Consider the following 15,677-nt stretch of genomic DNA (forward strand, 5'->3'; position numbering starts at 1 on the left):
ATAACGAGACAGAAAGCAATAAGGATAACCAGGAATTGAACTCCATCTCTGCAGCACAGACTCACAGACATCTAGAACTCTCCAACTCAAATCTCCAGTACTCCACGCACCACGTCATCTATTCCAAAATTCGTCTCCTCAGCAAATGTGCCACAAGAGGTACTATAACCGTCCTCAGGCCACAGCAATCAAACTAGAACCAGTAATTCAAGAAACTCAATCAAATTGCCTCCAACCAATGGAAGTTTGAATATCCTGCTCCTGAATGATCACTGGCACATAACGGAATGAAGGCGAGAAATAAAGATGTTCTGAAACCAATGAGAACAAAGATACAACATACCAGAATCCGGGACACATTTAAAGCTATAGGCACACCAAATGCCCAAGGAGAAAATGGAAGATCTAAACACGACACTCTAACATCACAATTAAAAGAACGGAGAAGCAAAAGAGCAAACACATCTCAGCTAGTAGAAGGCACAACAATTCAAGATCAGAGCAGAACTGAAGGATAGAGACACGTCCCTCCAAAAATCTACTATCCAGGGTTGGAGCCAAAGATCAACAAAAATTGACACCAAGCATCTGAAATGAAAGAGAGAAGAATCAAATAAACAAATGATAAAGGTGATATCACCGTCCAACCCCACAGAAAGCCAAACCTACCATCAGAGAATACTATAAACACCTCTACGCAAATAAATCCAGAAGAAATGGATAATTTCCTGACACATCTCACATTCAAAACCAGGAAGAATGCTGAACCTGAATACAGGTTCTGAATGAGGCAATAAATTTTAATATCAACCAAAGTCCAGGGAGTAAAGTCAATTCTACTCAGAAGTACAAGGAGGAGTTCAAAAACAGTCTGGAAACTATTCCAATCATTGTAGGCAACCCCTAACTCATTTTATGAGGCTAACACAGTCCTGATACCAAAGCCCGGCAGAGTAGACACAACGAGAAAAAGAGAATTTTAGCACCAGAATATCCTGAAGATGAACATCGGATGCAAAAAATCCTCCCCATTTAAAATACTGGGCAAACCAATCCAGCACGATCAAAAAGCTATCCACCACATCAAGTGAGCTCTCATCCCTGATGCAAGGTTGGTTCAATATACGCAAATCAATAAAACATAATCCAGCATATAAACAGAACCAAAGACAAGAACCAATGGCGATTATCTCAATAGATGCAGAAAAGGCCTTTGACAAAACCAACAGTCCTTCCAATGGGCATTGATGGAACGTATCCTGGCCAATGACTATTCACACAAACCCCATGTTCTGGAATGGGCAATAATCCGAAAACCCTGAAACCAGATGTCTATCTCACCTTATTCAAACATATTGTTGGCCTCTGTCAGGCAATTAGAAAGAAATCAAGGGTATTCAGTTAGGCCAGCTAAATTGTCCCTTTGTTTGCACATGATTTGTATATCAGAAACCCCATTGTCTCAGCCCAAAATCTCCTGTCCGATAAAGGCTGTCCTCCAGCCGTAAGTCTCAGATACAAAATCAATGTGCAAAAATCACAATCATTCTATACAATTAGTAAATGCAGAGACAAAACAGGATATGTTCAAATTATGAAACCAACTCCACCAATTGCTTCAAAGAGTGAACAAACAAGCAGGGAATCCAACTATACGGGATTCGAAGGACCTTCAAGGAGCAGAACTATAAACCACTGCTTTAGTGAAATAAAAAGAGGACACAAACACCGAATGAAACATACCCACGCCTGGCGGATATGGTGCCAACCATCGCAGTTCGCCTGGCAATTTTATATCCACCATCCCATCGTCGCCACCAATGAGCCCGCATCTGGAAAACTGCTTTGTGTTCATATGAACCAGTGTCAAGAGCCCGTGATTGCCAAGACAATCCTAAGCCCAACGCTGGAACGCCGGGATGCGCATCATGCCGGCAACCATACCGGCTGTTGCCACAGCAACTCTCAAAACATGGCGTACTGGTACCAAAATGCAGAGCCGGTATGACCAATGGAACAGAACAAAGTCCGCGGAAATACCGTACCACACATCTGCCGTCTGATTGAAAACCCTGAGAAACGGAGAAAATGGGGAAAGGATTCCCCTATTTAATAAAATGTTGTGGAGTACTGGGTGAAATGGTAAGCAGAAAAGCCAACATCCTTCCCTTACTCCATTAACGAATCCAAGATGACAGGAACTTAAAACGTTATCTGAATAATTAGGTTTAAAACCCCCAGAAGAAAACCTAGGAAGTACCTCATTCAGTATTGGCGGCTGGGCAAGGACTTGCCTAAAACACTTAAAAGCTAACGGCAAATAAAGTTTCAAAATTGACAAATGGGATCTAATTAAAACTAAAGAACTTCCATGAACAAAGGAAACTACTCACAGATGAATAGCTGCCTGGCAGAATGGGAGAACGCTTTTACCAAACCTTATCTGACAAATACACCCAGAACCTACAAAGAACTCAATCAAATTTTATAAGAAAAAACGCAACAACCAACCAAAGTAGGCAAAGGATATGAACAGATTCCAAAGAAGACATTCATACCAACAGACACATGAAAAATGCCCATCATCACCGGCCATCAGAGTATGCAAAACTCAAATCACCAATGAGATGACTATCTCACACCAGTTAGAATGGCCATCCGCTGAGGCAACAAGCTGAGAGATGTAGAAATATAAACACTTTTGGCTAATCGTTGGTGGATTGTAAACTAGTTCAACCACAAAACAGCAGTCTTCAAGGATCTAGAACTAAAGCACCATATGACCCAGCCATCCCAATACCGGGTATATACCCAGTTGATTATAACTATGCTGCTTATAAAGACACATGCAATACCGCATGCTCATTGTAGCACTATTCACAATAGTGACTTGAATCAACCTCCAAATGTCCCATCAGCATTAGACTGGATTAAGAAAAATGTGGCATCATATAATATCCAGCCTATCATTAAGGGAAGCATGAGTTTAGTCCTTAGAATATGGATGCAGCTGGGAAACCATCATTCTGGCAAATCATCGCTAAGAACAGAAACTAAACACCGTGATAAGTCCACTCGAAAGGCAGGAACTGAACAATGAGATCACTTCGAACTGGAAGGGGAATATCAGCCACCAAAGCCCCTATCATGGAGGGAGGACGGGAGAGGGAGACCGCATTGGGAGTTATAACGATGAACATGAGTTGATGGGCGACCAGCCGATGAAACAGCAATACCCAGCATGGCAATGTTGCGAAATGTCCCGCACGTTACATGTATCCGAACTTTGTTTATAATAATAAAATAAAATAAAATAAACAGCGTTCTTCTCGGATCCCATCCAACTTGCTTTCACTGTTTTATCTTAATGCACGTTATTGCTCCCTGCCTTTATTTTTCTTAGAAACGACTTGACGACATGGTTAAATGTTATTTGAAGAGGACCCTAGATTCCTGTCTCTATAACACATTTACACGCTTAAAACGAACGAGCCGAGGAGCCATACACATTCTTTTATCATGGACTGAAAAGACATTTAGTTTTAAAGTATGTGGATTGACATGTAACTGCATATCGGGAACAGCTTAAGAATTCTGAATGGCAGATTTTCTAAAAAACTAACCTGTGGAAATTTTAAAGGTACCCCAAAATATATTCCATGGAGTTTGGTAAGTTTTTCTGCTAAAGGACCAGATAATAATATTTTAGGCTTTAAGGGGCTGCATATGTTTCAGTCACATAATCTTTGATTTTAAAATAACTCTTTAAAAAATATAAAAATCCATTCTTAGCTCAAGGACAGCATAAAAACAAGCCCCTGGAGAGTGCTCTCTAGACAAAAAAGCTAGTCTGCCATATTCACAAAGATTTTTACCTCTTAATTCATGATAATAAGTGTTCGACTTGTCATTTGCTCTTTGAGTCTTGAAATTGACAGGTCAAGCACTGGGTGTGATGCTACATCTTGAGAAATTACCTTCATCCAGGTTGCTGAATGCAGCAGTTTGAACGATTACAAAATAGTACATCAAAAAGGGATTTATAAATGTAAACCCATTTAATAGGTGTGCAGTCAGGACACTGTGTAAACAGAAATGCATAAACTCAGTTGACTGGCCAAAGTGGCTTCAAATGTGGAAGGTTGCTTATACTCTGCTAAGGTAGCACAGCTTCGATTGACCAGTGAGTAGCTGGCTATGGGAGGGCTGACACAGCTGAGAGGATGAAAAGGCCATTCCAGGGTGACTGGGTAGAAAGTGTTTTAACTGTTTGTCCTGACAGTATCTTTATTACTTGCAAGTATAACAATGCATGGTTACAAGCAAACTTTCATGTATGATTTTCTTAGGGTATCTCAAGAAACATAATGGACAGATTGGACAAAAAGATTCTCCATCTTGAGAAGGACAGTCTCAATAATGAAATAGTAATGAGGGATAAATCCTAGTCAACTGTGGCCAACCAGATTATATCCCTCAACCTTTAAACTCCAGTGCCATTCCCCACCCCAGGAAGGATCTTCCAAGCCTTTTTGAGTAAAACATTATTTTGTCCACCCCTTTGAGGCATCACTTGATTTTAGAGACGGGGAATATTGCATTTTTTTTTACTGACATTGAGAATAATTAAAAATTGGTAGATTAAGATTTTTCAAATACATATGACAAACTGCTTTATTGAATGATTAAGCACAAATGTAAACATTGAGAAATGTATGTTAATGTTTTCTCTTGGTTTCAGGTTCTGGGCATCCAAGTGAAATGCTTCCATGAAATTATCACTATAGGTTATAGAGTCTATCACTCCTATGATCTACCATGGTTTAGAACACTGAGTTGGTAAGTAAGCTTGAAACTATTTCAGATATGAAAAGTTAATTTCTGAAGTTTATAAAGGAAGCATTTTGATCAGTCAGTATCCACTCAATTTACCCTCTAGATTGATTTTAGAGAAAGATAAATAAAAATAATATAGTTGAATTTTGAAAAGAAGATCACCTTTGTCTTTCCCACTCCAATACAACTTCTTTCAGATCTCATATTTTAGTCTTTGTAGAGATATCTAATATGTGTTGAATATATACACCATTCTTGTCCTTTTTTTAAAATAAAAAACTAAACATTGTGTTGGAAACATTTTTGTATCCTTTACAATAATAATTTTAGCAAAATATTTGCATATAATCTTTTCCTTCATTTTCCTTCATTTCCCCTCAGTTGACGTGATAATATACAACATATTGTATACACACAAATGCATGTAAAGTTAGTGACAAATCACCAAATGATATTAACATTCAAAATTTTACATCTTTTAAAACTTTTCATGTATAAATCATTGCTATCAGAACCTTGGCTAGGAAACATGATAAGGTTATAGTTCATATTTAACCCAAGTAGCCATCCTTTTTAATATATTTGATTAATATCAACCAGGGAGTCAGTGTCTCATTATAGCAGATGGGGTTTAGGATGGTCAGAAAGAAGTGTCTTGATTTTGGTGAGAGCTGATTTTTCCTTGTAGCAGGTTTCTTCATGAGTGGCAAAGTATATAGGAAATGTTAGATAGATAAAGAAATTGGAGAATAAATAAATGTAAAATCATGCAGTATTGATTCTAAGTATTAAAAAAAAGAGAAGATAAATAAGGATGGGCTCCGGTGATTGTAGAAGGTGTCAAACAAGAGGTAAAAGATAAACTGGTATTTGAAATGAAGACAAGTTTTGGATAAAGAAGAGTTTTCTGGTTGGGGATGTAGCACCCATCAGTTTCTAGATATGGGACAAACGTATTTATACTACCACTGATGAGATATTCCTGGCCCTTCTGAGCAGAGGGTATTGTTTAGCGGATAGTGGGTAAATAGTTGGATTGGTAGACCAGGTTAGGCCTTGATTGCCTTACAGAGGAAGAATCCCGGCTCATTTAGAGTCCACTAGGAGCATTAGAAGAGAGGAGATGCCAGTGCGTGCAGGGCAGTGGGGAGACAGGTTGAATTACCTCTTCTTTCTTTCCTTCTTAATCTTCCTGAGGACAGGTGGGGATTTGTCTTAGGACTTCTACTATTAAAAAGCATTAGAGCTATGAGTAGTTAGGAGTTAATTTTCATTATGAACTTAATACCTCAATATATACACCCACACATTATACATATATACAAAGTATTAAAATCATACACACACACACACATTATACTACACACAAAGTATTAAATTTATACACACACACGCACTGCTCCCACCTCCCAAGGGTGAAGGATTGTGTGTATGTAGTATTTTCTACATTGTTTCCTAATTATCTCTGGCATTATATTTTCAGCTAAATAAAGGTATGATTTATATTCGGTAAATTTTTGCTAATCGATAAATTTGAAATTAAGTTTAAAACAGGAAAATAGCATTTTAGTGAAATATATCTTGAATTGGTCTTCTGAACTTGGTTTTGATCTTTGTGTCATCAGAATGTAGAAAATAATTTTGTTGAGTTTGAGGTGAAGGAAAGCTTCAAATATAGAAAAGCTAATTGTTTTTAAATTATAGGTACTTTCTATTGTGTGTCAACTACTTTTTCTATGGAGAGACTGTAGCTGATTATTTTGCTACATTTGTTCAAAGAGAAGAACAACTTCAGTTCCTCATTCGCTACCACAGATTTATATCATTTGCCCTCTATCTGGCAGGTAAGTTAAGGAATATTCTGTATTGATATGTAGCTAACACATTTTCCATGTTTATTTTTATTTCTGTTATTTAAATTCGTAATTTTTTGGTTACATTTTATTCCAGCCTCTCTTTTTCATTGTTTCTCATGTATAAAGCTATTTCTTTCATCATGTTCTTAAATAGCAATTACTCCCTTATAGTGGGTTTAAAAAGTGCTTATTAAGAATCACTCCAGGCCAGACTCTGTGGTTCACACCTGTAATGCCCTGTAATGCCAGTACTTTGGAAGGCTGAGGTGGGCGGAACACCCGAGGTCGGGAGTTTGAGACCATCCTGACCAACATGAAGAATCATGACGCTGCACTGCAGCCTGGGCAACAGTGCGAGACTCCATCTGAAAATAATAATAATAAAAAAAGAACAATTGTGGTTAATTAAAACATAAATCATTTATGTCATTAATATATGCATATTAGTTTTCAAACTGAATTTCAAAAGAATTACGATGTAAACAGCAACCCTGCACCACACCGCTTTGAGATTTTTTCCTTTTTTCTAAGTAATAGGCCTATTTCTTAGTTTACTTTAGGCATTATCTATTGACTTCCTGTTATAACCTACCTCAGTTCTTCATACTCAGTTTTTTTATAGTCACAGTTTGCATTAAGTAGGTACTTAAAATATCACTTCCTATAGAACCAAATAGTATCTATGATTACATTTCCTTCTTTTACTACTTTTTGTTTTTCCCGAACTGAGTAACTGCCTCACCTTCTCTTTCCCATATTTGCTAATTTCAGTGTAGAGATCTTTAATTTTTCCTTCAGGTTTGCCCCATGTCTGTTGGTAGTACTTTCAGATGTTTACACAAGTCAGATAGTATATCAATTGCCTTTTTTCCTGGAGACTTCTATGCGAGAGACCTCTGCATTCCGGTTCCTGTGTGAGCTGGCTGCATTTGGGCCCACTGCTGAGCTGTGCTCATAATTTGAGCCCATTTCTTCCATCCCAGGTCTTCCATCTCTTGGTTAACACCCTCACTTTGCTGAAGCATGGCCTGCTGTAGTTTCTTATGAAATGATGTGTAGAAGGTAGATGTCTTATGTTTGTGCATTTGTAAAGATACCTTTGGTCTGTTCTCACAGCTGATTGCTTTGGCTAGGGCTCACACTTATTGTTAGACTTTTACTTAATAATCCAAGTCAGAAGCCTAGGCCTCAGTCTTGCCTTCCACCAGGCCTTTTCTCCTTAGTTTCTCTAGAAAATATGTTTAGGCACTTGTAATTTCTTAGGTCTACTAACAGTTTTCTAGCTTCCAAATTTTGTAGACATGTGTCTTCTTTTCTCCTTGACATTTCTTCAGTTTTCTCTGTTCTCGTGGGGCTTCCCCTTAATTTCTTTTAATGTTATTTTGCAGGGACACCAGGATGGAATACAAACTGTCATTTAAAAACAAAAAGCCTTAACTCGTTTTGTTTTTCCCTTGGCTTAGAACAATTTGTTATTTTTGCTCACAGTCCTGCGGCTTGGCAGGCTTAACTGAGCAGTTCTAACCCCAGGCCTCTCACGTGGTTGCCGTGAGACAGAGGCCGGTGCTCATGTCTTAAGTGTGCTGGACATCAAAGATGGCTCCTTTTCATGACTGCAGTTCGTGCCGCTTGCTGACTTGGGCACTGACCTGTGGCCCCTCCATGTGGCTGGGATGGGACAGGCACCCTGGGTTCTGAATGGGGAGCATGCCAGGAGCCAGGTGTTTCAAGAGGCCTAAACTAGTGTTTTTTTTCATTTGTTTTTGTTTTTTAATGAAAATATATGCCCATGATAAAAATTTAGACTAGAAAGGAGTATTTGATGAAACTTTTCTCCACCTCAGGGCCTTACTTACAATATCTGGAGGCTTACTACTGTTATTCCAGAAATTGTCTGAGTATTCCAGCTTTTATGAGTACATCCCCCTTCCCTTTTTCTTATACAAGTAAGAGTATCTCTTCTGTACCATTTTTCACTTCATACATTAATAGCTTATAGATGGATTTATATTGGCACATCTATACCTATCATTGTATCCATATCTGCAGTTACATCTATATTGATATACAGCAATAGCTGAGAGGTAGAATGTCGGCATATAAGGTGATTACTGTTTTCCCCTTTGTTTTGCTATAATTTATGCTTGAGAATAACATCTCAGTTGAGTGTGGACCAATAGTGTAATTCATTTTCTTTGTTGTTTCTTTATATATTTTGTCTTTGATTATCGCCTCCCAGCCAGCCCCTTTTTAGTAATTCTTTGTTTCATGTATGACTTTTGGACTCTACTTCTATAAAAATACAATCTGTGTTTCATCTTTTTTTTTTTTTTTTTTTTGAAACAGAGTCTCACTCTGTTGCCCAGGCTGGAGTGCAGTGGCACTATCTTGGCTCATGGCAACCTCCGCCTCCTGGGTTCAGATGATTCTCCTGCCTCAGCCTCCCAAGTAACTAGGACTACAGGCATGTGTTACTGCACCTGGCTAATTTTTGTGTTTTTAGTAGAGATGGAGTTTCACTATGTTGCTCAGGTTGGTGTCTAACTCCTGGGCTCAAGTGATCCTCCTGCCTTGGTCTCCCAAAGTGCTGGGGTTATGGTCATGAGCCACCACGTCTGGCCTGGTATTTCTTCATTTTTCTAACAGTATACTTATTTCTACCATAGACATATTTTACCATTTCTTATTTTACACTCAGAATCACAGAAACTTACTGAAAGTCTTTAAAGTCATTCTTTGAGCAAACATTTGAGTGTTTTTCAAATGCTAGGTACTGTGAATGATGTTGAGGATATAAAGGGAAATGAAGCGATTGTGTGCCTTCCAGAGTCTTGAAGCTGGTGAGATGTGAGTCTTCTAGTTCATTGCTGAAATGTGAACAAGTTCTGGCAGGAGCATGAAGAAGAGGAAGGAAGGCCATGGAGGGCCTTTGAGAAGAGATGACAGGTTTCATTAAAAGGAAAGAGCAAGCAGGCAGTTGCCAGGTATCAGATAGTAGAAAAGTCCATTCCAGGCAGAGGAACAGCTGTGCAGGCATGAGAATGAGAAAAGATTGCATGTTTTGGGTTCATGGAGGCATGGAAGGTAGGCAGGAGCCACATCTTGAGAAAATTTGTATGTCATAGGAAGGATTTGGACTTTATATCTGGGAAAACATTGGAGGATTTTAAGCTAAGAAATGATGTAACCAGATTTGTAATTAAATGAAGTAGGTTGGGAGACATTATCAGGCAGACTAGATAGGAAGCTACTAAATGTAGTAAGGACCTAAACTCTTCCAGTGTGTAGTTAATACTAAATGAGTAATAAGTTAGAAAATAAAAATACCACAGGCTGATCGTAGAACCCAACTGCTATTTTATGACAGTCTATGAAAAGTTGTTTATATATCACAGGTTATTGGCTTAAAATGCACATCTTTGTTGAGATAATTGCATGTTCACATGCAGTTGTAAGAAATAATAGATCTTTTTACACTTTGCTCGGTTATCATCAATAATAGTATTTTGCAAAACTATAGTACATCACACCAGGATATTGACATCATTATAGTCACACAAATGTACTTTTTGTTTGTTATTTTGAGATAGGATGTCACTGTTTTCCCAGGCTGGTCTTGAATTCCTGGACTCAACTTACCTTTCTGCCTCAGATTCCTGGGTAGCTGGGATTACAGGCGTGTATTACCATGCCCCGCTCTATAGGTATACTTTAAAAATGCAGCCTCATAGTAAGCTAGGAGCTACTCAGTTAAATGGTGTAACTTCCAGTATAAAACAGACATAGAATACTTGAATACTATATGTCTATTATCATTTTAAGGGTGGCCTAAAAATGGCTCGGTTAGACCAAAAGCACCCATGGTGTACCTCTCTTGTTCGTTTAATTCCCAGAGCGCAGTGCAGGACTGGCATTGAGGGTCCGACTCTGTATTTGTTGGATAAAGGATTAAAAGGCTGAGAACATGCACATCCACACACAGTGCTTCTTAATGATATTTTCTTAGTATCAGTGTTTTGTTTGCTGAGTCTTGAGGCCTTAGTGGCTACTTTTGAAGTGCTTAGCAACATTTGTGAGCTTAGTCCAGCAAATGGAGTTAAGCTTTGAAACAGGACTATGGAAACAGAGAGTGTGCTAACATTGAGATATTTGTACCTTTCTTTCAAATTATGCTGTGGATATCTTTGGAAGTCTTTTTGTTAAACAATATTCCAAGGGCCCTGTGAAAATTTTAGTTCTATTATAGTGGTCAAATGACTTCAGAAAATGTATGTCTTACCAGATTTAAAAAGCAGAGACAGTTCAAACTACTTCATTGACATTGAATTTTATTTAAATAAAATATAGGTATCTCCAATTCTGACCCCTCATGTCATGCAATTACATGGTTAGCAGTGATATGTCGACAAACTTAAGGTATTTGACCCTTAATATCATCACCTTACATTTCTTTATTCAACTATAGTGATGTGCATATTATGTTTAATAAATTATTTTTTGCTTGTATTTGTGCATGCATAGCTATTTTGATTTCTTTAAAATTCTTAGGGAGATAATATGACTTGAATGTAACGCTTTCAGTTCAAGAAAATTGATGGACATACAAAACTAAGTTATAGCCAATATTAATGCATAATTCAGATATTTTCCCCAAACATCCTGAGTATCTTTTATATCAGAGGATATTAATGAAATCTTTAGAAAAATGTCACAAATAATTCACAAAAGACTGTGTCTCCAAAACTACTTAAAATTTCTGAATTAAAGACTACTAAACTCTATATACATGCTAGTCCTGGTTCTAAACCTTAGACTAACCATTCAGATTAATAGAAAACTTTTTAAAATGTTGAACCAATATGATGATTGGTTTGTATGGTAATCTCTACAATGCATATTCGTTTAAAACTTTTTCAGAACAACTCAGTTGTAGCCTGGTGTCTGAATAAAGGCACACAATGCTTTTTTAATTTGATGCTAGAATAAAGGCACACAATGCTTATTTAATTTGATGCTAGAAAGTTTTGATGGTTTAGGCAAGTATAATGAAGAATATAACCAAGTGAAAGAATGGAGGATGAGTCGGAAGCTCTAGTATTCAATCTTGGGCCCATCCTACTGTCTGTTTTTTGAATTAAGGGCTATATGTTTACTAAATTTTGACTAATCATCAATGGTAAATTTAAAAAACAACTTTATTTTCATTTGTTTTCGGTGTCTTCAACAAGAGTAAGAGCTCCTGAATGGCAGTGCCTATCTTATTCATTTTTGCATCTTGTTTCTGGCATATCAAAGGTGCTTAATAAATATTTTTTATCTATTTTTCTGAAATTCCCTCTGTCTCATCTGTTGGGCTTTTCAGTATCTTGTGTTTTTTCCTTTACTTTTTCTGACCCCCTTAAAAATCTTCATCCTCTTTTTCTTTTTTAAATAAATTTTTTAAGAGATGGTGACTTGCTCTGTGGTCCAGGCTGGATGGAGTATAGTAGCTTGATCATAGCTCACTGCAGTCTCAAACTCCTGGGCTCAAGTGATCCTCCAGCCTCAGCCTCCCAAGTAGCTGGGACTGTAGGTATGTGCCGTCCTGCCCAGGTAATTTTTACTTTTATTTCATAGAGACAGGATCCTGCTGTGTTGCACAGGCTGGTCTTGAACTCATGGCCTCAAGCCGTCCTCCTTCCTTGGCCTCCCAGGGTGTTGGGATTAAAGGCATAGGACACTGCACCTGCATTCTCTTGTTTTTTTTTTTTTTTTTTTGAGACGGAGTCTCGCTGTGTCGCCCAGGCTGGAGTGCAGTGGCGCGATCTCGGCTCACTGCAAGCTCTGCCTCCTGGGTTCACGCCATTCTCCTGCCTCAGCTTTCCCAGTAGGCGGGACTACAGGCACCCGCCACCACACCCGGCTAATTTTGTTTTGTATTTTTTAGTAGAGACGGGGTTTCACAGTGTTAGCCAGGATGGCCTCGATCTCCTGACCTCGTGATCCACCCGCCTCGGCCTCCCAAAGTGCTGGGATTACAGGCATGAGCCACCACGCCTCGCCTCTTGTTCTTTTGGGATATACCTCTCTTTTAGTTTGTTGGGTAACTGGTTCTGCTTAATCGCTGGAGAACTCTTTGTTGCTGGGCAACGAGATATACGTATCTTTGTATTGAGAACACCAGGCACAATACTATGTAGATAAATAATAAGTATAACTTCTATATAAAGAACTATATATTAGGATGCCTTTTCAGTACTTTTATTTATAGTACTATAACACATTCTGTGATTTTAATTTAGAAATATACAGGCCGGGCGCAGTGGCTCACACCTGTAATCCCAGCACTTTGGGAGGCCGAGGCAGGCGGATCACAAGGTCAGGAGATCGAGACCATCCTGGCTAACACGGTGAAACTCTGTCTCTACTAAAAATACAAAAAATTAGCCAGACTTGCTGGCAGGCACCTGTAGTCCCAGCTACTCAGGAGACTGAGGCAGGAGAATGGCATGAACCTGGGAGGCGGAGCTTGCTGTGAGCCTAGATTGTGCCACTGCACTCCAGCCTGGGCGACAGAGTGAGACTCTGTCTCCAAAAAAAAAAAAAAAAAAAAAAAGAGAAATAGTCATGCAAGCATTCTTTGTTAACAATCAGGGAAAAAAAATGAAACTATGGATCCAAGTGTACAAAAAGTGATCCTTTCCACAGATTTATTAAAATATAAATATATTTTTAAGTATTGAAACATAAAATGTTAATATGTCCATATAGTTGTGAATGAGAAAGATTAAGTTCATATGTTTCTTTTTTACAATGTTTTTCTTTAAAAATTAGTACAGTTGGCCCTCCTATATCCATGGGTTTTGCATCCCTGGAGTCAACCAACTGTGGATCGCAAATATTCTGGAAAAAAAAAAAGCAACACAATGGATAATTGTGTCTTTACTGAACATGTATAGACTTGTTTCTTGTCATCATTCCCTGAAAAATACAGTCTAACAACTATTTATATAGAATTTACATTGTATTAAGAATTATAAGTAATGTAGAAATGATTTAAGATGCACAGGAGGATGTAAGTAGGTTAGATGCAAATACTATAGCATTTTATAGAAGAGACTTGAGCATCCATGGATTTTTGTCCTTTGGGGATCCTGCAGCCAATCACCCAGGGATAATGAGAGATGACTATAGTTAGCCTTAGCTATGCTGGGAAAACACTGTATACCTCCCCCTTCCTCCAAGTCAGAGAACTATATTACCTTACTGTATCTAGGAGTCAGACAATTCTATCACATAGGCAAAACTGGATCAGGTAAACGTGAGTTGCCAAGGTTGTCCTGGATAAAATGTCCATTAGGAAAATGTTAAATGATTCTACCGGTAATTGTGTTTGAAGAAATGTAAGTAAGGGTGAATGGTGTTATAATTTCAAGAAAGAGAAAATCATATATTTTGGAGTAGTATTTGTGAATAGATAATTTATAGTTAATGATATTGGGAAGTTCCCAAGACTGTGCTGGGAGAGTCAAGGGGTCTGTTTGGACAGAAAACACTGTTCCTGTCTTGTGTCTCTGCTTTGCCCTTACCCATTGGCCTTTGAACTGAGTCCAGTCCACGTTCACCTTTAACTATGGATCAGTGGCACAAAACAGCATAGAAGTCATTACTTGAGCTTCAAGATAAGTTTATCTGCTGTAGAAGAACAACTCAAAAGCAGGAATTTTTAAAGGAATCTTTTATACAATTGGCAATTTTGATGCCATTAATTTCATGTTTTAGTATCTCTCTCTCTCATTCTTTCCCTCTTTCCTTCTTTCTCTCAATAAAGTGACATATTGGCTTTCATTTGTGCCTCCACTCAGAAAATGTGTCCATATTGCTTGTGCAGGCCAGTTAGTTGGATTACCTCATAGATGACAAATAGGAGGTGAGATGGGGCTCAGTATTCGTTCTCTTCATTTTGTCATGGTCCTTTCTGCTTTGACATTTCAAATTGATCATGGAAAGTAGTGAAAGGCAGCTGCTGTTGGATTCTTTGCTTGGTAAGAGTAGTAGTACCCTTGTTTACTCTACTGGTAGAATTGCCTCGGTAAGTATAACTTGGATGTACAAAGTCTAGTATTTATTTTATGTAGAATTGATCAACTGAAAATTCAATTTCTCTCTTGGAGAACTCACTCTTTAAAGATACTGCAGAGGCTAGGTACAGTGGCTCACACTTGTAATCTTGATACTTTGGGAGGCCAAGGTGGGAGGATCACTTGAGGCCAGGAGTTCAAGGCTGCAGTGAGCTGTGATTGTGCCATTGCACTCCAGGCTGGGCCACAGAGCGATACCTTGACTCAAAAAAGAAAAAAGAGATGTTGCAGAATAGAATGCATACATAGCCGTTTATCTGAAATTAAATTTGGTTTATGTATTTTTCGATATCCACCTCTGTAAAATAAACCTATCTTTAGAAGTTTACTGGTATTTTTGGCAAGAAGTGATTCATATTGCCTCCCATTATTTTAGTGTGTGATTATTAGATTTCACTTAATTGGTTAGAATTTAATAAATTTTCATTGTAATAAATTTGTAAAATGTAAACATAAATACAAATACTGTTTGTAAATCTTTACATTATTAAGAGTATTACATTTTATTATAATTATTGTGTGCTTTTGAGAAATTGCAAATTGCTCTTAACCTGAATTTTGCTGATTTTGGTTTATGGAACCATGGGACTCTTAGGGGTCAATAGTATTTGAGTGTTTATTTTCTAGCCCTGTGATCTTCAGTAAATTAATAAAGCCTTTTTTGCATTTTTCCTCATCTGTAAAATGGAGCTAATAATGAGTATGTTATAGGGATTTGGAAAGGATTGATAATAAAGGATTAATTATCATTAATGATTAAATGCTTAGATAAGAGCCTAGAAATAGTAAGCATTCAACAGACTTCAGCTGCTATAATAGTTATTATTCATTTTTCTATTATGTAGAGATTGAAAACATTCTGTAC

The 15,677-nt window shown here is 37.8% G+C and overlaps 1 protein-coding gene across 1 annotated transcript in view; it reads left to right on the top strand.

Moving 5' to 3' along the window:
* CDS1 (CDP-diacylglycerol synthase 1) overlaps positions 1 to 15,677 on the top strand; it is a 73,741-nt gene that overhangs the window by 38,008 nt on the left and 20,056 nt on the right. Inside the window, exons 4-5 of the mRNA XM_009206810.4 lie at positions 4,742 to 4,839; positions 6,541 to 6,680. Coding sequence (XP_009205074.1) covers positions 4,742 to 4,839; positions 6,541 to 6,680 — 238 coding nt within the window. The remainder of the gene's footprint in view (positions 1 to 4,741; positions 4,840 to 6,540; positions 6,681 to 15,677) is intronic.

The sequence above is a fragment of the Papio anubis genome, chromosome 3, assembly GCF_008728515.1.
Source record: "Papio anubis isolate 15944 chromosome 3, Panubis1.0, whole genome shotgun sequence".
In the NCBI taxonomy this organism is placed as follows: Eukaryota; Metazoa; Chordata; class Mammalia; order Primates; family Cercopithecidae; genus Papio; species Papio anubis.